This window comes from Strix uralensis, chromosome 3, assembly GCF_047716275.1.
Source record: "Strix uralensis isolate ZFMK-TIS-50842 chromosome 3, bStrUra1, whole genome shotgun sequence".
Lineage (NCBI taxonomy): Eukaryota > Metazoa > Chordata > Aves > Strigiformes > Strigidae > Strix > Strix uralensis.
In genome coordinates, this window is record NC_133974.1 from 27,596,303 (window position 1) to 27,623,619 (window position 27,317).

General features: G+C 38.3%; 1 protein-coding gene across 4 annotated transcripts in view; it reads right to left on the minus strand.

Moving 5' to 3' along the window:
* The window catches only part of HMGCLL1 (3-hydroxy-3-methylglutaryl-CoA lyase like 1), a 100,741-nt gene that overhangs the window by 7,341 nt on the left and 66,083 nt on the right, over positions 1-27,317 (minus strand). For 2 of the 4 annotated variants that reach the window (XM_074861749.1, XM_074861748.1), the window contains 2 exons: positions 13,452-13,577; positions 3,061-8,465 (listed from right to left, as the gene is read on the minus strand). The exons of 1 other annotated variant lie outside the window; for it this stretch is intronic. In XM_074861749.1, the coding sequence (XP_074717850.1) occupies positions 8,352-8,465; positions 13,452-13,577 (240 nt within the window). In that variant the 3' untranslated portion in view covers positions 3,061-8,351. Of the gene's footprint in view, positions 1-3,060; positions 8,466-13,451; positions 13,578-27,317 lie in introns of those variants that run through there. One more of the 4 variants, XM_074861750.1, reaches the window with a different exon arrangement.

A 27,317-nucleotide genomic window follows, 5' to 3' on the forward strand; every position in this document is an offset into this window, starting at 1 on the left:
TAAGGCGGCAGTCACAGGTAGGCTGCCTGTAGTTTGATGGTGGAGTACTTAGTGGGGTAGGAGGAGATCACGATTACAACCCATTTCAGTATGAAGAGGAATTAAACTCTATCTGGGCTAATGCTTTGACCCCAGTATGTTGTTGCTGAAAGTGTTTTTTCTTTCTCCTCCAATATGTTCAAAAAGAAATTAGTAAGCCTTGCCAATTTTAAAACAGTAATTTTAGAAAGCATTTTGTGATCTGAATGCCCAGTGGAGAAAGCCACTTGCTTAGGGCTGAAGTGCCTAATTCTCGAGAGAGAAGTTATGACCCGTCTCACCATCTGTGTTTCCTATTCATTGTCTCTAGGCAATACCTGAAGTGCCTAATTCTCCCCGTGCACTGTACTGGGAGCCATGGTCCCTAACACACCACTCTGGATCCCACTTTATGGCTATGAGTTCTGGATTTCTTCCTGTAGCTGAGTTGTTTTGCTAGCAATGAGTTGCCTTTGTTATATCTTTGTAACAATCTGGTTCTGGTCAGCACAGGATAATGGACTGGCATTTCTTATACAACTGTTACCATAAGTAGCATACATATTGTGTTGTTATAGCATTTGATGAATTAATTTTATTTTGAATTTGATTAATTTGAACTTTGTCTGAATTCCCACTAAACATAACTCACACAACAAACAGTATCAGGAATGAAATACTGGTTCCACTGAATTCAGCTCCAGTTTTGACCATGACCGATTCAGATCTAGGGCTAGAAATTTATGATGTGATCAGAAGAGCAAGAATATCGACTCTTCAATGTGACTTTTCTTCTGGCTTTGGTAGTTTGTGAAATGATTTAGTGTGAGAGAAAAAGCTTAGGTGTGCAATTCTATTGGGGAGAGTTTAGAAATTTTTAACAGTTATTACAACATGATTTTTTTCTTTCTTTAGGATCTCCATAAAACCAAAATTTCTTTCTTGTTTTGCAATCAAATGCATCTCGTTACTACATCAGCATTACTAAATTCAATCTCATTACTAAATCAGCCTTTGGACAAAAATATATCAGAAAAGTGCAAAGTTGGTTAGTTTGTTAATCAAAACAATCTCCTTTATCAGTCCAGCAATTTGCAGCATTTAGTTTATCTCCCACCATGTAGGTATTTTGAAAGTATTATATTAATAGTCTTCATCTTAAAACTGTGAAGAGGAAAAAGTTCAAACTGAAAATACTGTTGAGAATATGTTCTCATCAGTGTTGGATAAAAAAATTTCTTTATATAGGAAATATATATATGAAGTGAACCCTGTGTTGGTTTTCAGTCTGACTTCAAAAAACAATGATGCAGTGCTGTCACTGTGTCACAAAATTTGAAGAGATACATTTATATTCAGACTTAACTAAACCTCAGTCACAAAAACATCTCTCGTAACTTTCTTAGAAACTTTTTGTTTTCTAATTATCTTATACTGAGATACTAGTAACTACTCATATATGTGCTTAGACACACACATGCACACACACGTATGTAAAATGTATTTGAAATTGAGGGTAAGTATGTGAGTTACTTTGAAAGACAGCAAGATACGTAGTGGCTATTGTGTTGCTTCTGTAATTTTACAGGCTTTCTTCATCAGAGCTGACTCATACTTAATGGAAAAGCACATTTCTTCCATTATACATGTAAAATGTATTCTTTTGCTCTATGTATGTCCTAGTGATGCTGTATTCTGTCAACAGTATCTAGGTGTTAATTATTAAATAAAGGAATTTCTGCTGGGATGATCTGTATTCAAGTGATCATGATTAGACTGCTTCATGAACAGTTTTGTGATGGAAGAAGTAGTATCTTTGTCAGAGCTTCATTAAAATCTTTTCCCCTGAAGTGAAACATCTGCACCTAATTCCCAGATTGGGAAAATTAAGTTTCATTGATGACTTGGGATTCCCAGGACATAAGTCATTTTGGATAAGGATGTGGCATTCATCCCCCTTCCATTGGAGCTAGGACATCGCAAAGTGAAGAAACGAAGACTGATTGGGTTGGAAGGAGAAAGCATAAATTTTAGCCTTACAGCACTCTCACTTGAAAGGGGGAATACTGGATTCCAGCTTTTTCTTTCAAGATTGTTTATGCAGTTTATCTAAAGATTGTTTCAAATTAAATGTATAAAGAGTTTTTTGGACAAGTATGCAGGACTAGCTCTTCCTTATGTAGCAATGAAGCTGCAAGGCTGTAAAGTCCAAGTCTCCACTTCTCCTGTCTTGCCACAGTGAGTCTTGAATTCTTCAGAAGGAAAATCTTCCTCAACCATCTCACCTGATTGTGAGGTGAGAGAATGGGCTGCTTGGAGAGACAGGCGTGGACTCAGCCTTTTCAGGCTGTTGTGGGAATCGCGCACAATCCCTGGTACTCTGAGATAGATGTCAGATCAAGCTAGCAACACAGAAGAAGGATGGAAGCAGCACCAACACCATCCCCAAGATGGTGCCTTAAAAGAGTGGACACCATTCATTTCTTTCAAAAAAATTACCACGGGTGTCTTTCTACCAGGGAAAATACTAGCTGTTGGATTCAAGCTGGTGAAGATAACTAACTGCAGCTCACGCTGAGGCACTTCAACGGTAGCACAGGGTAGGGAATTTTGACTTTTCCAAGAAAGTTCCATGATCAACACGCTGATGTTTCAGACCACATGCTGAAAGCATTCAGTCTCTCCCATGAAGTGTGTAGGAGGGCCCAGATTTCTACTCTGCAGTGGAACATCTGAAGTTAGATAATGCCTCATTGAATTTTTTGACTCCTACCTCCATTCCTGGCTGTAGCTTTTAATGTTTAGTTAATGGAGGGAAGAAATGTTTCCCTAGTAACTTAGAAGAGATTTGTCATCTATAAAAGCACACAGGAACAACTGATAAAAAGGTAATCCTAAGAAAATGCACTCCAAATGGATTATGAGGTAACAAAGTCAACACAGACGTACATGTCAGAGTGACAGCTTATATTTGCTAATGCCGTATGTGTGAGCTGGTTAGTCAGGAGCTGCTGAATCTGGCGTAATACATGAGCATATCAGTTTCAATAAACACTGAGATAGATTTTATTTCAGCTTTAACACCATGTATTGCAAAATCACAAATGCATTTAACCAAGAGGGTGCATGACAATTCCTTAACAAACATATTATGTCTCTGACATTGGTTTCAAAGGACTAAGTTGACTTTGGCTGTAGTCCTTCTGCCTGCTGTGTTATAGCAGCAATGAAGATCAACACCACATTAGAGCAGGACCATTGAGAAAAATAATTTTCAAAAATATAACAAAAGAAAAGCATTGATCAGCAAGTCAAGAACTGGAAAGCAAGTGTCTTTCACTTCTTCAGACTGATTCTTCTGTTTAGTCAGTTTTCTAGACTTTTCACAATCAATACAGAGAACTTAAGGTAGTCTGAGGAATCACAGAAAAATTCAGTGGCAGAGAATGCTCATTTTCAGGTATCACAGTAACTAAACAATAGTTCTACCCCTTAAAAATAACTCCATGAAAAAATAGGCACATCTTATACATTCACACTAACTCTTTGGACAAGTATTATTTAATTTCAACAGCACTGATCCCAAACATAGGAATTTTACCTCACAGACTTGCAGTCTTCATTTTGTGACTCCTTATTACAATAATAAAAGTTTTATTAACTCAAATGACGCTATTAAGAAAGAAAAATTAGTCAAAGCCTCTCTGGACTTATTCACAAGACCAGCATATTCACTTCTTATTTCCATAAACTCTGGTTATACATGAAAATGAAACATTAAAGTGCTGGTCCAGAGCCAAGCTGCTCTAATACATCAAAGTTTAAACTACAAAGCAAGCTGCTGCTGGAAGGCATTAGCAGTATCCATGTACAGGATCCATGTCATTGCTGTCTTGTGAAAGGCACTGAAGAACAGTTATGCCCATTACTAACGGCACTGATCAACTTCTCCAAGAAAGCACACCAGCCATGCCTTTAGAACAACATAATATCTTGACCGGCCAAAGCAGCCAGTATTTGACTTTCTAGCTATTGCCAACAACATGGGAAAAACTACTGTGAAAGTATTAAAGAAAATTGCAGCAATATGACACTGGTCAGCTGTTGAACCTTCACAGGTTCAGACCAGGCTGCAGACCAAAGACTGCCCTAGGAACTCCATTTTGCATACTCCATGGCCCTGGCACAAGTAAGATGATCTCCATGTGTTCTATGAGATCTCTGCAGTGACTTGGATACAGTGAGCTACAGAAGAAAGTCTCCAAAGCATAGAAGTAAATATCTTGGTACATCTAATTTGTCTCCGATAAAACTCAGCGAGGGCAGTCAGTAACTACTTCTTCTCTCTCACATGCTCTGAGAGTTTACGCTATCCCCTTTCCAGCATTTACAGAGGATCATCAACAAAACAGGGAGACAGCATGTCCCCACATTCCAACAGTGTGATCATGATACTCAGCACTCTTACTTTTTCTTGACACCTTTTAACAAATATATATATATATATATATATATAAAATTTTTATAATGACATAGTAATAAGAACACCTGCTCATGGAAGCCAAACACCCGGATGCAAGCCTTCCACAGCCAGAAGGTCACTGCAGGGTGAAGTGACAGCAATGTACACAGTGGGGGACACTGATAGGGACTAAAAGAGCAGGCACCACTGGCAATGGGTCACTCTGAATATAAAGATTTAGAAAGTCAGAAGCGCTAGAGAGCAGTAGCAGCAAGTCGTGACTTGCCATGTTTTTGAAGGGATGTAGTCTCAACTGCTTTATTATGTGCTGAATTCAATGCTGCCTATGTGAGTGATGCATGCTCATGGCATAGCTACTGGATTAGCCCTTGATCTTAAGGGCAATATATGCCTATTTTGTGAAGCCAAAGATTAGGCTTTAAAATGCTCCACACAGTTAAAATGATGCCAGCTCAGGAAAGCAGAGCAGCATCACTTTATGTGCCTAACAAATTTTAGTAGTGAGAACATAAGATGTCTAGGGATTTTCAGTTACACTACAAGTAAAGAAGGATTTTATGGGGGTTGCTCACCTGGACCCACAGGCCGAAATTCATCCCAGGTGGGACTTTTTGGCATATAAACATTGGGGTTTTTTGAATCTGGCTTTATGTTTCTTCCTCCCTTGTAAAGATCCTGACAAACAATCTATTTGTCTGTGACCTCCACCCTGGATTACTATAACTCACTATGTGGTTGAAGCTGAACGTGCGGGTAAAGAATGGGCTCCAGATGTGACTGCTCATCTTTTCCAATGCTCACATCATTACAGAATAACAGGCCTGCATTCAAGGCTCTCCACAAGCTCCCAGGTAGTTTCTAAAACAGACCAGTAAAGAACCAAGGCATTTTAGGTTGTTCATTCCCATGATTTAATAGGTACCCTGTTTCAGTTCATAGGGAGAGTTAAAAGACTTAGAATTGTAATCTGCACAGCCCAGATGCTGAGAAGCCTAGGATGCACTATGCACAGAGGCATATCTGAAAACTTGTCCAGAGTGTAAGAGTCTCCTAGTGCCAAAGTTAGGAATCCTTCATGGCAGTTAGGAACATAGATGTCTAGAACTCCCAAAGAACTGAGCAAAGCTAGCTCTCTTATTCTATAGTCTATGTTCTACACAGGTATTTTATTTAATGCAAAAGTTGTGGTAGTAATGAAACCACTCACTTTTATCTAAGATGCTGTAGTCAGTATACTTATCAAATAAGTGGACAGTATCAGTTCATTTCCTCACTTGGCCTACAGTTGAAGCCCTCACCACTATCTTCAAGGAAAAAAATTCTTATCTGTTGCAGAGACATTTTCTTCTTGTGATCTTTCTGGTCTCAGGAATTTTGAATTCCACCCTACCTAGTGGCACAACTTCATCCAGATTTACTAAAAAGTGCATTCTTTTTCAGTTCTGTATATAGCCAGGTGGTTAAATCCATTGATTAGGATGCCAAAAAAATGTGCATTTGAATCTCCCCAGGCTGAGTAGCAAGCTAATCTCAGATCAATTGTTTAGTCCAACATTCAGGCTAATATTTAGAAGGTGATTTGCATCACTACTTTTTTTTCAAGGGGTGACTTCACTTTCATTCTTTGAGAAGCTCAGTCTTGCTTATGTCAGTTAAACATGCTCACAGGATCTTGGGTGGAAGAAAATTCATCAGGCCCTATGTAAGAACTGCAGATTTCAGCTCAAAATGAGCTAATTCAATGCCTGCACAGAAGCAAACTAAAGAGGAAATTATTGTTAAACATATGAGAAAATTTATTGCTAAACAGGGAAGTATTATAGTGTGGCTAGTCACCCTCAGGGGTAAATGGCACCTGAATTGGGGGGTTTTTAGAATGTCAATTCTGGCACCTCCTTTAGGCTTAACTACTAATTATTAGAATAAGTACAGCCTAAGTAATGCTGCAGATCCCTCACTTCTTCATTGGATCTAATTCATTACAGAATTTTAAAACCTGTGAATGGTTCAAGACCTGTTTTATTAAAGTCTGTGTTTTGATACATGAGCAATAGTGGCTTCTAAATAACAAAGCCCCAGCTGAAACATGGGAAAATGAGGACAGCATTTTCTGTGGTGATCCAGCTATGCATCCAGAGCAGGTCAAGAAAATCAGGGTGTTCACATCTTTAGAAGTACTTGAAAGTCTTCTTACTAGATACCACAGGAAGTGGTGCAATTTAGTATTTTGGATTGCTAGGCAAGGTATTTCCTGCCTCACCTGAACACATTTCTTTGCTTATTCTTTGAGTCTTACCATGAGAAGAGTGAAACAATGTAGCTTATATTAGTTTTGACTATCATTATGACATAAACAGGATACAGGTTTTATATCAGATTTATAGCTTTGAGTTGCCTGGCATGCAAAGTTCGACTTTCTTAAGCTATGCCAATTCTAAACTACAATACTGGCTAAAAAAGTTCACTTCAGAATTTCAAAGGCAAACTGAGACTCAGCTGTAACTTGGCAGAGTTGAGTTCCAGACAAAAATTATTCAGCCTTTTCCTTCTTTACATGTTATCTTTCACTTTCTTTCATCTTACCTTTTCCCAACCTTTCATATTTTGGAGGAACATGGAGAATATGGAAAAAGATCATAGTCCAGGGTTTTAGATTTTCATGTTAACAGGCTATGTTCAGAAAAAATATAGATCAAGGTTAAGTACACAGAGAGTTATAGAATTATCCTACATAAACAACCAGTTACAGTACTGATGTTTCAGACTGAAAAAATAACAATATTTTCATGGCACATTTGAAAAGTTTAGAGACAGGATAAGGCTCTTCTTTGAATTTGTCTATTATTGATCTAAAAATGACAATGCAGTTCACTGGCACCTTGCTGAACTAAGACCTGTAAAAAACCAGTATCACTAGCAGTAGAGCACAGAGGAAAATTGTTAAGTGGTTCCCTTTGTGTAAGCTAGTACAAAAGAATATTATTATCCTCAAAAACCCATGACTTATAAGTGAGAATGTAAATTCATAGACTGTAGAATAAAAAATCAAATTGTTCAATGAGACCTTGGACAAAAATTTATCTCCTTCTACACTACTATTACCCTGAATGATGGTTGAAAACCTTGCCAATTTTCAATGGGTTCATATAATTAGGTTATAATACAGTTGACGAAAAAAAACAACTACAACAAATTTAACATATGTAACAAATAAGGAAATTTGCATTAGATTTGGAGGATCTGGCAGACTGCCATTTACCACAAAGTCTTGGAACAAGATAAAGTCATCCATAACTTAACAGATGTTAAACAAAACAAAAATTAAAAAGTGCTATTGCTAAAAAATTCTTACGGTGAATTCAGATTTGGCTCCACATTTATAACACAACTAACTTGACAAATGAAAAGTAAAAGATTCAGATAAATAAAACACATAATAGAATGGCCACACACAGTGTGGGATGTCATAAACTACTGCAAATATTTGTACTATTCTGAAAGTCATCTTGATTACAATTTAACTATGTATTCACTGCTTCTATCCAGTTTTCCTGAAAGAACTAAAATTCAGTTTACAACATGGTAAAATGTCCTTGTGTTTTTTACATTCTTCTCATCTGTAGAAGTACCAAGCACAGGGTTCTGTACTACAGTCACTTATTTCTTACTTACATATCAGACAATTCTTAGTAAGACAGTACAGTACAACAACTCATCCCATAATAAAAAGTTATGTATGGGTTCTATTTTGGTTTTTTGCTGAAATGGTCTTTTTATATTTGTTTTTGTGATATAAATGTCCTTGGTCAAGGTAGATGACAAATGCAATTAAGCTGCAAAAAAACCCCATTTAATGGATAGTTCCAGTATTGAAGGAAGCTTGTGCAACCTTTGAGTTTGTTTTCTTGTTCAAAGCTGTACAGATGAAATTTCCAGTTTCCATCACTGTATAAAGATTTACTCCCTAAAAAAGAGGTGAAAAATGTTAATAATAATAAATGCACATGTTGAAAATGCTTAAAACTTCACCTTTTTTTGCTCCAGGGCCTAATTTTTGCAAACAAAGGGCCTGATTCATGTCATAGGTCAGTAACAGAGATAAGTAGAGTTACAGTGACTTACACAATAGCCACAGCTTCCAGTTGTTTGGAAGGTCTACCACTTTGAGAGTGATTTCTTATCCTAACAGCAGTGGACCAAATACTCGAGCAATATCTTTCAGACTCAAAAGAATCTGGAATACAGAACTGGAATAACAACTAGAAGAAGTTGGAAGAAAAATAGTACCTACGTATGAGCTGTACTTATTTATCACCCAAAGCTAAGAAACTTCATGCTTATAAATATCCTATTTGCAGCTCAGGAGAAGGGAGGAAATACATTGACAACTGAGTTCAGTGAGAAACGGGATCCTGCATTCTCTTGAATAAATATAATCTCCTTCTTGAAGAAGTTCTTTTCAATACAAAATAACAATTTACATGGCTAGCACAACTGAGCAAAACATTGCAGCTGCTTGATCTGCCCATGCTAAAAAAACATTCCTTGGGTTTTAACTAATATAAGATACATATCAGTATTGCTTGATTGCTAAAATGGAATCAGATCACCGATTAAAGAGGAAAAACGTACATCATTATTAGTCTCCTGGATTACTCACGTATAGTAAAAGTTTTAGTTACATCATACAAGTGATGTAAATATGTCCTCCAAAGATTGGAATTTAGAAGCCAGTAAAGTTTCTGTAGAAGGGACGCAAAAGGGTACTTTGAACTACCAATACACTGAGCTGTCCCAGCATAAAACTGGGAGAAGTGTGTCACTCAACATTAAAGAGTACAGATGTATTGCACCAGAAATACATTTTCCTAACACTTATGGATTTATGCACTAAAGTTCAGACTAAAACCTAATTTAGACACTTAATCTTTTAATTGGATCTAGCACTTATTTCCATGTTCTATGGTAAACTTTGTCTTTTTCATTCTTGGAATTGGCTAAAAATCTTAATGAGAATAGAAATTACTTCACAGAAATGCAATCAAAAACATTTTTAATTTGAAAAAAACCATGCTTCAAAGATTCCAATCAGCTCTAGTATTTAGTACCATTTAAAACACACTGTTCAAAGACATCCTTTTATAACTGTCTCTTTTTAATACAGTTATAACAAGGGTGATTTCAGTTTATTCTGTTTATCCTTTATTGGTCATTACTTAGGTTTAGTTTGTAGAGTGCTATTGCACATAATGCAATCTAAAAAATTCTTAGAGCATCTGTGGTTTTTTACTAGGAAGAAATACGAAACATACCACCATAGACATACTTGGTAGTTAAGATTATGGAAGATGGCAAAATAAAAACCCCAAACTATACAAAATTCACATTTTCGGCACTGTAACACTGCATAATGTGATATGTGTTGATAAGAAACATGTTCACAGTTCACATTCATTAAATGGAATACAAGCATCTCTGACTTTTAAATAGTCTTTCTTATATAAGTGTTGTGAACCAAAGAGGATTACCATGAGGGCACAAAACCCAGCATTCATGAGCCTGACTCACAGATGCGGATGGGAAAAGAGTAGTGACAGCTGTTTGTAAGGTTGTTGAGTCAAAATAATATGTCTTCAGATAGATACTCAGAAATGTACTTAAGTGTACTTGGTAACCACTCCATATATCCAGGATTATTCCTTGACACCAAGGAATGAAACCATGAAACACAAAGACAAGTACCTCCAATAGTATCTATGAACTTGGATAAGTGCTTTAAGTCAGAAAAGCTTCTGCCAGAAGGTGAATTTCTTTAACTCCCATTGACTTTAATTAACCAGTTCTCATTCAGGTCTGTTATTTCTCTGTACTTTGGTTTCGGGGTCAGTAATGTGAGGCTAACAGTACTTAGTTGCTTCTCAGAAAGGCTTATTGTTTGCTATGCACTTTGAAGGCATCGTAAGAACAAGTAATTACATAGGAACTGTAATTACATAGGAACTGTATAGGAACTATTTTTATAGAAAGAACACGTCTCTCTACAAAGTTTCATAAGCATTAATGATCTATGACATAATTATCTATCCATCACCATGGTACAACCAATAAATCTCTTTGTAGATGGGCTCTGCAAGAAAATTATTTCACATTTAGCCTGCTGGAGATTCATTTCATGCATCACTTCTTGGTTACATGTTCTGAAGAACAGTATAGAACAAGCATCAATTATTATTTTGATGTATCTAGTCAATCTGAACTCAATAACGTACACTTAAATACTGTCCATCCTTTGGTTGACACTTTAAGTGACTTCAGTCAACAAAATGAAAGGTTTAGTGCATAGCTGAGAGGAACACAAGGAATCGCTCCTTGAAAATGGACAGCATTAGCAATTATAATTTCATTTTGTGCCATTACACCAAAAGAGACATAATAAATTTTTGTGATAATGTTTTTACAGAATTGGCCATGGTACCAAAACCAACCAACACTGCAAAGACCAAAGCTCATATATTAAATTAATAATTTTGAGGCTCCATGTCTCTCAGCCAGTAAATCACTCTTTCCTTAACGGACCAGAAAAGGGTCAAGAAGCAAAACCTTGTTTTGCTATTGCTTAATCTAAAATTAAAATAACAAAAGGAGAACTAAGTGTTTCATGGTGAGATTCTTATCTCCATGGGATTTGGTATCAACCTTCAGAACAAGCTAGAGTCCTACTTGGACACCAGATCATTAACAGATTAATAAATCTTATCTAGAAGCCTGGAACAAGGTCTATTTCATTTAATCAGGGTATTTTTATTTAATTGATTCCTTTTGCTATGAGTCAGTTGGAAAAGTCAATGGGTATTTTATCCAAGGAAAGACTATAATGAAAGCCTAAGGTGCACTGCAATGTCAAGTGAAATGCGCACAATTTCTCCTCCCTATTCCAAAGAACTGTGTTGTTTCAAAAGAATAATAACCCTCTTTATGAAAAAAGAGATCTCAAAGCAGGTATGAACAGTTCAAAACAGAGTGCACTTGTACAATGGACACTTGTGATTAAACCTCTTCTAAACAGTTATCTGACATCTATCCAGAACTCCCTAAGAAGTACATGAAAGCAGACAAACATTACAGTGAACTCTGAAAGGTACTGAATATGCTTTAACAGTGCTCAGGGGATGTACAATTCAGAAACAAGTTCCATTATATTTTTATGTGATATTTTATGATATTTCATGATTTTTATTATATTTTTATCCACACTGAACTGCAACCTACAGACAAGTGATAAGCTCCCCAAAAACTCAGATCTTTGTATTTCAGGCAAACCACATACACTGCAGTTTGGACAGCTCTTTATATGTTCTCCTTTGAACTTGTGTGAGAGACTGAAATGTCCTATGACTGCCTCAAAGCTTGTTTGTGTCTGTGCAAACCTCCAAGGCAAACTGCTGCGGCCTGTGAATTGGTCTGGGGGATGTCACCCAGAGAAGCGGGAGTGTATTGAAGGATGCACCCCCCCACTTCTTTGCGGTTGCATTGTCCGGACTCTTTAGACAAGCCTCAAAGGGTCAGAAGTGTGCTGAGTTGCCCCATCCTGTAGCCATTTGTGGCTCTATTGTGTAGGCCAGAACCCATGCCTGCATTGCTAATGAACTGACAAGAGGCAGACGTTCCTGCCCTGAAGCCAGATGCAACAAAACCTGTTGGACCAGAGAAAAAAAAAAAATAAAGGCGAGCAGATATGTTAATCACCGGATACGATGAACTTAAAAAGGCAGCAGAAAATTTTCTCAGTGTGCATCTACCACTGAAGCTTGATTCGTGTTGCACCCACCACCGAAGAACTGAAGACTGAGGACCAACGGGACGCCGCTGGATCCATGGTGGTGACTATTCTTGCAGTCCTATCCCGCATCCTTGCTTTATTTCTGCCTTTTCCTTCCATTCTGTCCTATTGCTACCCCTCTTCACTTCTTTAATAATAAAAAAACCTGTTTTGGGTATACAGCATTTGACCTCATTTGTGTCTTAATCTCGCTCTTGGGATCGTATCGAAACCTCCCCCGACATTGGATCGGGACAACTTGACTCTCAAAGTCTATGTCTAAGTAAAGTCATTGTACTGTTGGAGTTAGTACAAACTCATTATGTCACATTTCCAGAACAACGATAACCAACAGGAAGACCAAAGAGCACATTCTCTGGACAAGGCAGCATTACTTGGTTCCCAGGAATACAGAATAATTAACATGCCAGCCAAGCCAGGGATACTAAATGTGTGCTCTTGAAGTGTGGATGCTCACTGGTAAGGCTCATTAAAGTGCAGCTCTGTGCAGATAAGCTGCTTTGCCCTCTACTCCAAGAACAGGGCTGGAGGTAAAAATGACTGTGAAGCCTAGTAACCAGTAACAGATTTAGTACAATTTTGAAATATATTAAGTGGATACCTGAGAAATAGCAATGTCCTGTGCTTGGACTCCAAATGCCACGATTTCTTTCTACTTTGAAGCCAGAAAAGTTGACAATAAATTAATAAGCACTATGAACCAAATCCAAAGCTCTGTGAAAAAAGTTGAGGTCCGTTCAGTCTTTCCACTGTAGACCTGATTAGCCTTCTGGGGCAATGTCTACAGTAGTGATTTTTTTTGTGGTTACTGAGGCAGAGCAATGACTTGCCGTAGTTGCGAGACTGAGCTCCTCATAGCTCCAGGCAGTGAGTGTGGGGTTATTCAAACTCCTGTCAAATACATAAACAGGTTCTACTCTAAATTGCTAGTGAAGACAACATCATTTGTGTCATGTGTCAAGCCATGTTAAAGCACTGAGTCTGCAGAAACTATTTGCTCCCAATATTTTATTGTACAGCACAAGTAATTGTCAGGTATGTATCATATGCTTTCTAGAAAAATATTTCTGTTTTTCTTGAAGTCTTAAGTAGAAAGTAAAAATATCTTACTGTATTGATCCCCAGACCATTAAGCATGTATATCACATCCTCTGTGGCTACATTTCCAGTAGCACCTTTTGCATAGGGACAACCGCCCAGGCCTGCAACTGATGAATCCACTACAGCAACTCCCATCTGGAAGATAACAACACACGAATGCAACATCAGCACAGAGTATTATTTACAATTATTCATAAATAGCAGGCTATACATATTAGTTACCATGGATAAAATACACATTTCGCCACAAATGGATGTGTTTCTCAGAGGAAATTCCTTATAACGGTGTTAGTCGTGGTATCTTTATAAGGTAAGACTCTTCAAACACAGGATGTGGAACAGAGAACTAATGGTCCATTACATGTGATTTTGGCAGATAAGATGACTGCTGTTTTAGAGCCAAACAGAGTTTTATGTCTTATTCTCTCTACATGTTTTTAAGTAGCTTGCAACTATTCCTGCAAAGACTTACATATAACCAAATACAATCAATGTGTTTATTCAAATGTGTAATTTTAAGCATATGTATAAGTCTTTGCAAGTTGTAAGTCTTAGTATTAGCATCTGATTTATGTGTCATCCAAATATTTTGGGACATCTACACTCTAAAATGTGTTTTGTATTAATGACTATTCTTCCACAAAGACCTTCCTTCCTAGCATTTTCTCTTTTCCCACTTTCTTTTCTTTCCTCTTTATTAGAGATCATGAAAACACCATGTAAATAATTTTTTTTTGTTCCTGTTTTAGAGGAAGACTACAAGGTATTTTCATCCAAATTGGACACCACAATGTAAGGAAGAATTAAATTTTGGCAGATCTGTTAAAGATTTCATGAGGTTAAATCAACTGGAAATAAAAACTTAAAGAACTTTATCCTGGTGAGTCTGAGCCATTCTCATATTCACCAGTCTAGAAGGAAACACAACCCCCAAAATAAATAGCAAATTTCACACTCTAGCACAGTCCTGGATTCAAAAGCCTAGCATTCAAAAGCCTAGTTTTTAAGGTGCTTGGAATAACTGAATAGTTTGGATATCGTGGAAGTTCTCCATAGATATAGGTTCCAATCTCTGAATATTTTTAAGGGAGCACTTGATGCCCAGTGTTAAGCTTTCTCATTTAAATTAAGACTTGAAAAAACAGTCAGCTGTCATAAATTCGTAATTCTCTGATTGTTATTATCTTCATACTGCATCCAAGCTCCTTCTCCCTCCTGATCCTGTCTCAGCATATTAGTGATACCAAATAGTAAACTAGTAACCAGCTCTGCTCAACAGATATTATTAAATTTCCTATGGGATAAAGCCTTCCCTGGGAGATTGGTCAGGGAGGGAAAGAAACTGAACCGGTGATTTCCACTGATCTGTTTAGTAAGCTCTTGCATCTTTTCTTTCTGTGATCAGATTTTAAAACAAAGCTGAAATTGGGAAGTATTTTTTTTTTCTGTTTTAACATGTTAGGTATGTGATCCAGGACACTGGGTCTCCCTTGTCAGACAAAAGCTCTTCAGCCTTCCACTTGAAGAAGATTAGATGCCTTTGGAAGCATTCAGGCTCTAGAGATAGTCAGAGGCAGGCAGTGGTATTGGGCAGAGATGTCATGAGGTCTTTAAAGACACCAGCTTCTCTCCACCTTAAGCACACTTGAGGGTTCTCCCCCCTCCAAGGCTAATTCAGGCAGACATACACCAAAAGTTTAGAAGCAGAAGTCAAGCCGACTGAATCAGGGTGCAACCACACTCAAATTCTGGACAGGAGTTCCTGTGTTGACATAACTTCTCAGTACTCCAACTTTGACTTTGGGTCTGGAGACATTCAGAGGTTGAACCATGCTTGTTACTCACATTTGCAAGTCAGTAAGATCAGCTGAGAGGCCTGACTGCACAGCAAGCTGATTTCTGTTGGCTCTCCTTCTGAGGGACCTACCTGTCCCTACAGACTAAGCTGGGAGACTGAGCTTCTCCTTCAGAGATGTGCAAACAACTAGCTGGCAAGGTAGGCAAAAGATCATGTCCTGCATGTTGCAGTTGCTAAGTCCCCTTTCTGAATATACCCATCAGTGGGTTTTTTTAGTTCTGAAATAAACCTCCCTAATGTTTTGTTGTATTTGATTCTAGTTTTAATGGTGCTTTCGGTATTTTTATCATTGGGCTTACATGCTCTTTGAAGCTCCAATGTTTCTGGAGGGCAATAATAAAGAGTAATCTAACAAAACTTTGTCCCAGGTCCTATTCTCAGGCAGGGAACATTATCTTGAGCTAGGTAGCTGCTCAAACCCTGTAATAAAGACCTCAAAGAAACTGAGGTGCCTAGCTATGACAGGCAAGACATACTGTTTAATATTGCTCACACAATGAGACTCTCTAAGAAGGGATATTGTACTTTAAAGTACACTAATCTGTGAATTATGGAGTGAATCACCAAAGTACATGTTTCACATTTCAGTCACTTGTCACACACTTTGTTTGTGTAACCCACCGGTCAGAAAATGTGTTATACAACACATCTGTGTCCAATACACAGAGGACAGGTGTTTATGATAGTTTTCAACTGGAAATTCTGTCCTTTTTTGCACGAGCTGCTAAGATTCATACATTTACTCTGGAAGTCATTGCTTCAAGCTCCACAGTGGCAGCCCTGTCTACAGGGCTTGCAAGTGTCCCTGTAGAAACAAACCTAAGGCCTCTTAATGGAAAGACTTAAGCTACGGTGAAGGTCTGGGGAAGAGAAAAAGGAGATTCACATGTAGAAATGCTGGTATGATACAAGCATGCATCCCACTGCCGTGCCTGCTCTTTCAGGCTGATTTTAAGAATTTTTTCAGAAATGGTTGTTTCAGGGATGAAAAGGTAGAAGAAAGCATCCTTCATGGAGTTTCCCGCCAGCTGTCAGGTTATGTCAAAACTGCTAGAGCATTCTTCTTGATGTACTTATTTTCAATAACTTTAACATGGGGATAAAAGCTATAGGAAGATAATGTGCTGAAGTACATCACAGCTGTTCAACTCATAAGGAAGATCAACAAACTTAGAAACAGCTTTAGTAGCATATAAGCAGCCACTTTCTAACCCCAGTGAATTATCTCATGAAACACTTGTCCTTGTGCAAAAATGGGAAAAATATCAACTAAATTGTATTGGTAACAATTAAAGTAGCATCTGAAAACAGCCAGAAAAGTCTGCCATTTCAAAGCTGGGGAGAACCTCCTCCTGTGGGGTGTCACCTATATTACTGTCACTAGCCTGCTCCAGTGCTTCACAGGGCTCTCACTGTGAGAAAAACCAAGAAACAATACACTGCCAGCATTAAAAGGGTGTGTCTTCTAAAGGCATTGGATATATATATACATATTAATTTCTTGATATGCTTGTACAAACACTTGGGATGCCCCCATAATTCTACATTTGCAGTGCAAGTCTTGTAACACTGGGGTACATGTTGCTTATTATTGTCTATAGAAAGTGTTTGTGAATACATGGAATGGTATGGAATACCACAGCAACATGAAGGTAACATGAAATACATAGCTTAGTCTAAGCACATCCTAGCATTCTCAGGCAGCCTCATCTGAGTTAATTCAAACTACTGCCACTGGAAGCTGGAGTAAGCTCCATTTACCCTAATGTAGATGCAAGAGCATAAAAAACAATGACTCCTGCTGGCTAAGCAGTGGGAGCAGTAACCTCCAGATGATGGACAGTGATAATTGTTCTGTCTTTTAAACCATCAACTGTTACGTCTAAGAAAAAGAAGAAAGTCTAGTCACAGCTTTACATTGGTAACATCCTCGGTGTGGCGGCTTTCACCCTAGTACAGGTCTCTTAAACCATTATTTCCCAGAAGTAGTATATAAACATGTTTGTCTCTATAATTGTATCTGCATCAGGATAGATTTGCCATTTTAACATTCAACTAGTTGTAGGTCTTGACACAGCGCATATAACACAGCAGCTCTGACTGACCTCCAAATCTGACATGTCTTCAATCAGTGTTCTTAATATGCAATGAGTGGGTGTCTCTGCCTTTAAAATAATTGTCCTTTAAAGTTCTTTTCACAACGCTTCTGATGTCTACTGCAACATACTGCTATTTCAGCAGCAGGCTCAGCTGCATCTGTCTGCTCCTGTACGTTGCACAGGCAAATATGTGTCTCCTGATTCATGTGCAGAATCACTGCAGTTCATCTCCAGTGTGGCCCCGTTCAAAAGTCCTTAAATAATCCATACTCCAAGCTCCATTCTAACAGTGCTAAAAACAGATGTTGGAAAACATCCTTCAGCAGCACTACTAACTAATTTGGAGGTTAATATTACAGCCCAGCCTGTCCAAGCAGAGTCTGAAATAGCACCTAATAAATAACTTCTCTGCAAGTTTGAGCAGCTATGAAGCTGTTTTGCTTTTGCAGCCATTAAAAGCATAAGGGGCTCTAAAAGAAAAGCTAAAAATTGACATAATGTGTAAAACAAGGCATCTTCCTTTATCACATGTCCAATATTTGTCAGGCTTTTACAGGAGATAGTGATCTTAAAGCCTTTCAGCAATTTGAGCTTGCAAAACACTCACTGTCAATATGAGATCTTTAAAAAGCCCAGATTCTTGTTGTCACTTCCTGACAGGCACTAAACTGTGCTGAGATTCATCAGAAGTTGCACTGCAGCTATTTCACAGGATATGTCCTAGATGACCACTCACCAAGCTGCTTAGGATGTGTGTGGGGGTGAACAATGGCTTGGCTTCCAGGACACCTTAAGTGCTCCAATCTTTTTTGACACTTGCAGAGTTTTGATAATCACTAAATTCCTGACAGTGGTTCCTGAACACCTTCCAAACTTTAGCTTTGGCTAGCTTTAGCTTACTCTCTAGAGAAGGCAGAAGACTTTTTGCTCCTGTCCCATGCTAACTTTGTAATTCCCCAACAAGAGAGCAAGGAATTAAATTAATCACCTTTGTCAAACAGCCAGTTTTAACAGGAAACCATTATTGCCAGTGAATAATAAATGCTTAATGTTTCTCAGTTTGCTTTACTACCTCCCCATAATTTCTTGCTGGGACAGTCAGTCTCCTTCCTTACTGATCTTTAAACCTGGCTTCATCTGACCGAAGTTCAACTTTGGCCATCTCTTAAAAATGGCAAGGTCAGCATCAGTAACTCCAGGGATGCATGAGGTATAAATCAGAAGCTATAAACCAGGTCTCTCATAAATTAGGATTTTTTTTAAACTATGAGATTTTGAAACCATAATATCAAGTATCCCAGGTATGAATTAAACAGGAAAAGATTTGTTGTCCCACAGCATTGTGAAGTTCAGTACCTCAGTTCCTTAAAGATAGGTGCATATATATATGACAAATAATCACTGTATTAGTTCAGCATTTGTTCAAGGAAGGGAGAAGGAAGGGAGGAAGAAGTAAAGGGAGGTCAAAGGTTGTCCACACAAAAGGCAGCACAAGACTAATACTGTTTAATCCTGCAGTTCTGTCAGCACCTCGCTGGCACTTTTGGCATGGTGAGGTACTGTCATATTACTGTGTCTCTCTGGCATCAGTCTGCTACCCACCACTACTTGGTACGCCACCAGGAAAAACCCCTTCTCCTGTAGAGACAGAGATAACCATAGAAATATAAATAACTATGCCAGTGATGCTTTGTAAGGTGGTTGTGCCCACAGAGACCCTTCCGTGAGTTACATTATCAAGTTGTCTAAAAATCAAGGCTTGTCATCCCCCTCTATGTCAATAAAACAAATGTATGTAAATAAATATTATTTTAGTATTTGAGCAATTAGAAGCATAATTTTCTACATGTAAGACAATAAAATGGAACAACATCTCTCTGTGGAAACCCCTGAAACTTACCTGCATTTTCTTCCTGCTTCTTTTTCTTTCTGTTCGTGCTAAAGGTGCATCACAAAAGAAAACACTACTTTTCAGAGTTAACTTCATCACTACTGTCCACTGGGTGTCACTGTTACATTAAAATCTGTAATTTCCCATTTTATTTAGTCAGAAAATTAATACATTCAAAAAAAAATGCTTTTCTCCCAAAACATATTGAGATGCAAGCAATTTGTGGGCAGACGTGCTGCATAAAATAGGTTAATACAGCATTCTTTTAACTTATTGCACACATCTTTTCCTATTGCTACTGACACATTTATTATAAGCAAAGCTGGCAATGACATCTAGAGTTAAAGTTCCCTAACACTTTCCATCACAAGGCCCTACTTTCAGTTGTTTATTACTTTGTCAGCCTTTAACTGCTGGAGCTTATATTTTCCATGCCTCGTCTAAGCCTCAGGCTGGACTGTTTTCGAAAGTCTGAGTGAAAAATGGGGCTGGCCACTTCCGAGAACAAGTTCTGGGGAAGAAAAATGCTTTGTTATGCTAATATTCAATAATTCTAACAAGCTTCTTGGAGATACTCTTGTAGCTTTGCACTCTCAAATTTGGCACAGGAGGAATACTGTTTTTAAGAGATCATGCGGTCTGGACTTAGTTACAAGCTTAGGAAAGTTCCACCCCATTGTCAGGAACTGGTCAGTCTGGTAGCTAAAATGCCCGAGCGTCAAGAGAGCAGCAGCTGACCATGCTTTTTCCCTCAACCTCAACAAAGAACTGTGAAGCAACTTCTCTGAAACCGAGTTGAAAATCTGTGTCTCTGGCTGACAGTGCATCACCTGCACAAAAAACCTCTCACCAGCAGGCTCGAGCAGCTGAGATCTGTGTTGCAGATCCAGTTCTTCAGAGAAGGTTCATGGACGTTTAGCGGGAATTAATGCCATTAAACACGAGACTGGTTTTGAGATTTCAATTTAGGAAGTACTAATAAAAATCCTATGCCATAAAAAAATTAATATTGAGAAGCAGATGCTCACAAATCACTATCAGTAGGCTTATTTTGCTCCTTTTTTGAATATGTGCACTCCTATTTACAAGACACTAGGGTTTGCTAATTCGTGGTTGTACACAATTCGAGCTGCTCCCTTGCTAGGGATCACAAAACCTGCAGGGGGAGCGGGAGACACATTTCAAGGTCTTGTCGAAACCCATGAAGATGCCATGACCATCAGAGCACTGAGGGAGTGACTTCCCAACCCCCTTTCTTGCCCCCCCCGCTAAAGCAACCCAGGGCATTGCCAGATTTCCCGACTCAGCTGTTGCTGATCTGAAGTAGTTATTGTCCCAGATGCTCTCCAGCAGAAGTTGCTGCTCTCAAGCAAACTTCTGGTAGTTTAACAGTTTGTCTGCTTGCTATGTCTTGTGAAATAATCTGATCTAAAAATGAAGGTTATTAATTTTATAGATTTAAGTTAGGACACAGTGAGAAGACCAGTGAAACAGGTAGAACAGAGAAGATAATAATCGTGGGATCTGGAAGGAAAGGGGAACCAGAGAGGAAACGCAAAGAGCAGCTTTGGGGTAGGCAGAGAGAGATCCATCTAGTCCAGAGGAGCAGCAACCGCGGCAGGTTGTTTGTGCCCTACATGCAGACAGGTGACAACCAGGTTTTTCTCACGTGCTACATGCCAGTGTAAATGAATAAAAATAAACCTGAAAATAAACTGAGGGATTTGAATGGACAAGGAGGACAAAAAGATTACTTAACTTGATGGTATAGTTACTGAGGGTTGCTCTGGGAGAGGAAAATTTTTCTGGGATGGAGAGAGCATGTTTGGAACTGCTTACAGTGAAGAAAGAAAATCCACTCATTTTGCAAGGGATGGCTCACAGAGGATAAGCAGAGGAGAGACATACCCACTGAAATAAAATGGCTGAATTATCATAATGGCTGAATTATGGAACATCAGCTGAGAATGGGTTGAATGAAGAATGGAATCATAGGTAAAAATCAATGTTCGAGATGAAGGCTGCAGAGAGAGCACTTCACTGTGAGTTACAATACTGAAAAAAGACAGTGTTACTATGGAGAATCAGGGAAAGGCACTGATCTAGTATTTGAAGTGCATGTGGCAAAAGTGGAACGTGTGAATCCATCAATGAAAATGGCAGATCTGATGTGAGCATCATGGTATCTGAAAAGGCTACTTTTTCCTACATTCAGGGAACACATAACCTAGCTCATCTATCTTAGGTACCCCTTTTATTGGTGTCTATACCTTATAAAGAAATTACAAATTTCTCTGATCTTGTTCTGTCCTGTTTAGCTTCTCCCAACTTGTTTAGATTCTCCCAACCCTTCTAGTTACTGGAAGACCAATTTCTGTTGATTCACTCTGTGGCTTAAGCTGGGTGGCCAAAACTGTTCCTGCAGGTCTAACTTCCCTGACTTTGTACAAAGAGAACACTTTCAGCATGATGCACCAAGTGGCAGAGGACACTAGCTTGTACCAATGTAAGCAAACAAAATAGGTGGGGGGGCAGAAAACACCTATTTTTATAAAATAAATTTGTAGCAATGATGGCATTTATAAGAAAGCCAGGAAACAGAGCAGAACTATTTTCATTCCATGGTAGTATTATGGTATGTCAGCATCAGGGTACCTAAAGGAACAAAATGGTAACAGCATTTAAAAATCTCATCTGACTCCAATTCAGCCAGAGCCCTCACACAGTAGCACCCGACTCCCCTAGGGCAAGGAACATCACCCACCCACAAAACCCACTTTGTTTTGACTTTCATTCCCTGTATTATCTCTGAAATCACACACACCTGACACTCAGCAAAAACAGGGACCTCCCACACATCCCCAGGACTCATCTCCAGATGTGCTGTGGAGTCCTACAGAAGTACCAACTCCTTGTCTGGGGCTGATCACCCATACAACATGCATGGTCTTCACAGTCTGAAAACCACCACTCCTTGGCTCCTTGGCATGGAAGCTGGGGAAGCTCAATGGATCAACATGCGTGGAGGGACCCCAACATGACATCAGGAATTCTAATGGGTTCCTCAGGTGCCTGAAAATGTATGCTAAGGTCAGTCTGTTCTCTGTCTTCCTCTGTGTAGCTTTCTCCAAGGAATGCTAAGGCTAACAAAAGGTGAGACCCCAGTTTAAGTTGTTGGACACTAAGATTGATGCCTGTTAGTTCTAGTACAGGAATACTTTCTTTCACAACTAATTCAGCTTCACCCAGTGCTTTCCGTCTCAACTGCATAGCAAGCTTCCACATTTAGAGTGAAAAGACCTTTTCAGATATTAGTGACTTTTACTATTGCTCCCACTCACACCTTGTCAACTAGACCTACACTTGCTTCTCCTGGATGCGATGACAGATAAAGCGAGGGAGCAGTTGGCAAATATCCTTCAGTCCAAGTCTCCCTTGTCTTTGCCACATACCAGCACGTCCACTGAAAGTTTTGGCTACTATCCCAAACATGATGGCAGTAATGACGTATTAAATGATCTGTTGCATATTACAATTTAAGTAGATGACTACTCCTATCTCATGATTCCAAGGCTTTTCCTCTGATGACAGTACCTATGCTTTAAAGGAAGCTGCTCAAGTTACTCTTGTAACTACCATAACATCTTCCCTCCCATTTCACCTATTTAATAGGAATCAAGCTAGGCTATAGTCAAACTTTTTTTTTTCCCCCTCTCAATAACCAACCCAGAAAGATTTAGCTGACTCAGAAATGCAGTAGATTCAGCAGTGGAGCTAAAAAAACCCACACATGCATCCAAATGCAAATACATCCAGTAGTCAAGTGGAGGCATTATCCTACTTGGTACTTGGGTTTTTTCTTCACCTTCCTTCTAAATAAATGTCCTAGCTATTGGGTAATGTGGGACACCCAGGCAGTGAACCACAAAACTGCCTATGGCTTTTTTCTCCTTTCAGACCCAAGCTGCACTGTGCTTCACAAACACATGACAACATCTACATGGAAGATCCTGCTGAAGCTTAAGTTTTCAGCTACCTGAGAAACACCAGGATGGTGGTATGTTCTGTGCACATCCCTGAGAGGTCTAGCCCCTCTCTAACTTCATCTTTGCCCTGCCACTTTTCAATCAGATTTTGCTGTGCTTTTAACCTCCTTATGCAACAGCAAGATATAAAGCCCTAGGAGCACAGTTCCACTTCTTAGAAGAGTCTGGCATTTTATACAGACCCAGATCTCTTGAAACTCTTTAAGTACACAAAAGAAGTGGACTGGACTAATTCTTACTTTACTGAAATTATTATTCACTGAGAGATTGTTTGAGCAAGGGCATAGACTTCAAGACTGTATTATTATTAGTTCTAACCTGAAGTTGGAGTTCATAGATTGATTCATCTTGCAGATCTCAATAACAATCAATGAAATATCAGAATTCATTAGTAAGTGGGCAGAAAGAAAAGGACCCGATTGTATCAGACAACAAAGGCCTGTTTTCATATTTTTAACTGTTGTTAGGTTTTCATCTTTTTTTTTGGGGGGGAGGGGGGGGGGGGGGATGGGGAGGGAAGCTCTGTTAAATCCTGAGGCTACTTATTTTGCAAAAGAAGATACTTGGAAGTTTTCTAAAGGAAGTCACACATTCCCAACAGGGTACATGTATTATAATGATATAATTTGCTACTTAGAACCGGGAAATCACTTTAACTTTCACCAAGTGTATAAAAGTGTTATCTTTACACATTGTTTTAGTTGTTCAGATTAATTTAAAATGTACTACAAGGATGTGCAGAATTTTGAATTCTGTTTAGTTTTTCCATAATCCATGGTATCTTTTGCATTTTATATTAATATACGCTTCATACTTACAATACACAGTATATGCTCCTAGCAGTTATTTTCTAATGTGCAAGATACCTCTTCTCATTTCTGGAGATATATCTCACAACAGAAATGAAGAATTGTGCATCCTATCTCAAGCTGAATAGATGTTTATCTCCATCATTCACTATCACTCCATATTAGATTTAAAGTCTAGGCCAAAAATAATTTGTACAGTTAACGCTGTTAAATAAAACCTGCACTTTTTAATCAGACATAACTACTATTTTGAATCTCTCTTAATTCTATTTTCATAATCCCCTGAGTGAATCAATACTTCATTCTATTTTAGTACATAGGATGTAAGGAAGTTCAGAGATTCTGCTCCCCAATATTCATTGACAAAACACACTCAGCATAGAGAAAAGTGGATGGCTAAGACGTATGGTAAACTACCCTTGGAAAAAAATCTCCTGGCATTTATTACATCATCTGGATTACACAGGTGCATATCCATCTTCTCCCGTATTTGGAAAATAAAAACTGCATTCTCCATTCAAATGCTTTTAACTTATTTACAGCTAGATCTGGAGACTTAATATTTATCATCACAAAGTATAAAGCCAAATGTCCTTTTTCTTCAGGAGCAACAAAGATTAACAGATTAGAATGTTTTCCACATGTCCATTTTACTGTCAAGAGAATATTAAAGAAGTTTTCCAGCTTCCGCAGCTCAGCCAGATGTCAATGGATCCCACAGTGAAGCAAAATTGGCAGAGTAGCCTTCTCATGACCCCGGCATTGTTTTATCAAGGATCAGTTTAAAAGTATAAAAGGCCATTTCTTGCTGAGATCTGTAATGTTTTTCAGCCCTTTTCCCCTGCAATTACACAAAAGTGCTGACTTTGTTGAACTACTGATATGCAGTAGTATTTCTTATGACTCCTCTCACACTGTGCTGTAATTGCTGTTTGTGTTGGCACAAGAAAAGTACCACGTTTTGTTTCCACTGTACATTTCCGGACTCTGGTTTCAGTAACATCAGTGTAGGATATTGTACTGGGCATATGTTTTGTTGTGTAAACATTAACTGGTAATTTACCCTGTCAATCTACACAGTATGGCCTCTAATTACCAGAGGTTGAGGGGCTTCAGATGGACATTTTATAAAATATTTACAGTAGTTATACTGCTTATTTTTTTTCTTCACTGGTATCTGTGTTCTGAAAATCATTGCAAAGGAAAAAAATGCAACATCAAAAACCATAAAACAAAACCCAACAACAAAACCAAATGTATTCATTCTTGCACACTAGAGGATCTAAAGACTAGGTTCCCAATTAGTTAAGCAAAAGTTATGGCAATATTGCAGTAGACATTACAGTATAATAAAGTATTAGATATTTCTGTTTTCTTTCAATTTGATTGTTCCCTTTTACATCTTTTGTAACAAAAAAAATAGTATGTTATTTCTGTCAGTACTTTTTTTCTTAATTCATTCTCTCTAAATAGCCCCTGAACTTGCAAACTGCTATGCACATGCTTAATTTGATTCAAGACTCAGACAAATGTATTTAACAAATGGGACCACTTGTTGGAAAATGTAGCATCTACTGCAAAGATTCAGCACCAAGGAGCAACCTCCCTTTAAGAGCTCTGGAATACTTATTTTAGTCATTCATCTGTGTAATTTCAAGGAAGTAGAATTTTCTATTTTATGCTAAAATATAATGTCCTGAGTAGAATTCCAGGATGAGTTTAAACAGTTAATAATTACAGTAATGTGACCAGAGAAGATGCAATCAAATAAAGCATCTTCTTGGACACCATAGGCAGAGTGAATCTTTATTTCAAATGACGTTTTCACCATGATTTTCATCATAATGCAGGAAACTAAAAAAAAAAGTGTGACAGTTTCTCAGCTTCTACCTGGATGAATTTTGCATTATTCATCACATTGCAATACCTTATCATGTTACAATATCTCCAAAAGAATCTTCCCTTCCAGTACATTGACTATTAAGTGGTAGCACTAAGGTGGGGAGACACAAAATAATCTGTCTTGCAATTTTTTTCCCTTGCTCTGAATAAAGCTCCTTTTTTAAAAGACAAATTGCAAATTGCTCATCCACTATATCTGCCAACAGTAAAGCCTGAACATTTCTTGTGTTTAAAAAGGCATTCAACTTAGCATCTTATCTTTTGCTATAGATGCACATTATATTGCCTTGCTAAGGCTACTTTCATTTTGTTTGCTCAGTTTATTCTTCAGAGGAAAAGATACTGCATCAAATTAAAAATTGTTACCCATTGTTGCAACTCTCAGAGCAAGCAAAATCTTACTGTTATGAACACAGATCAGAGAAAAATCTTTCTTTCTGTAACTGTTTACTTTATGCATTTGAAAGGACTCTGTGTCAAGCAAATCACATCATTTGCCTCTGACAATCTGTCACCATATAGCACTTGCACTAAGCAACAAAGAAGAAAAAAATTAAATAAACAGGAAAACATGCAAGCTGGCAAAAATTATAGTGTATAAAACTCATTCATTTATCTTTAAAAATGATCACAAAGTTCTTATTTCTGAAAGCCTGACTGTTTCAATTTGTACTGTAATATTTCAAAAGAAAAAAAAGATAAATGACAAATGAATTAACTCAGGAGACTGGTTCAGTGTTGCTTCAGCGCAGCACAGAAAGATGATTGTCATACTTTAAGTACTGCATCAGCTTTGGTTTCTGTCTTAACTGAAGAGTCATCTTTGACTTATTCCACTTATGCAAATGGTCACTTGTTCTCATACGGCTACAAAGATCCACCCAAAACACTCATTTAGAGTTCAGGAACTTCAGCCTGTCTGATCACAGTATCTCTGGATTTTCTCCAGTTTAATCTACCTTAGGATACACCCTGAGAGCTTGTTTAAAGCCACCTGATGTACCTCAGCTACAGGAAGTAACTCCCCCTCCTTCATTGTTTGCTGGATCATAACAAAATTGGTTCCGAGGAGCCATAAATATGCAAGAACGGCCAGAGGTTTAGTTCCACCCCCTCAGCACAGCTGTCTGTAGAGCTGACCAAAAAGGAAGGAAGCATCATCCTGTAAACACTGCACTTCCCTACTGGAGACACTGGGATTTGTGATTTCCCAGGACTGTTCCTGCCATGGCAAACTCCTCTGACCCTTGCTTGGTTTGAAAGTCAGCTT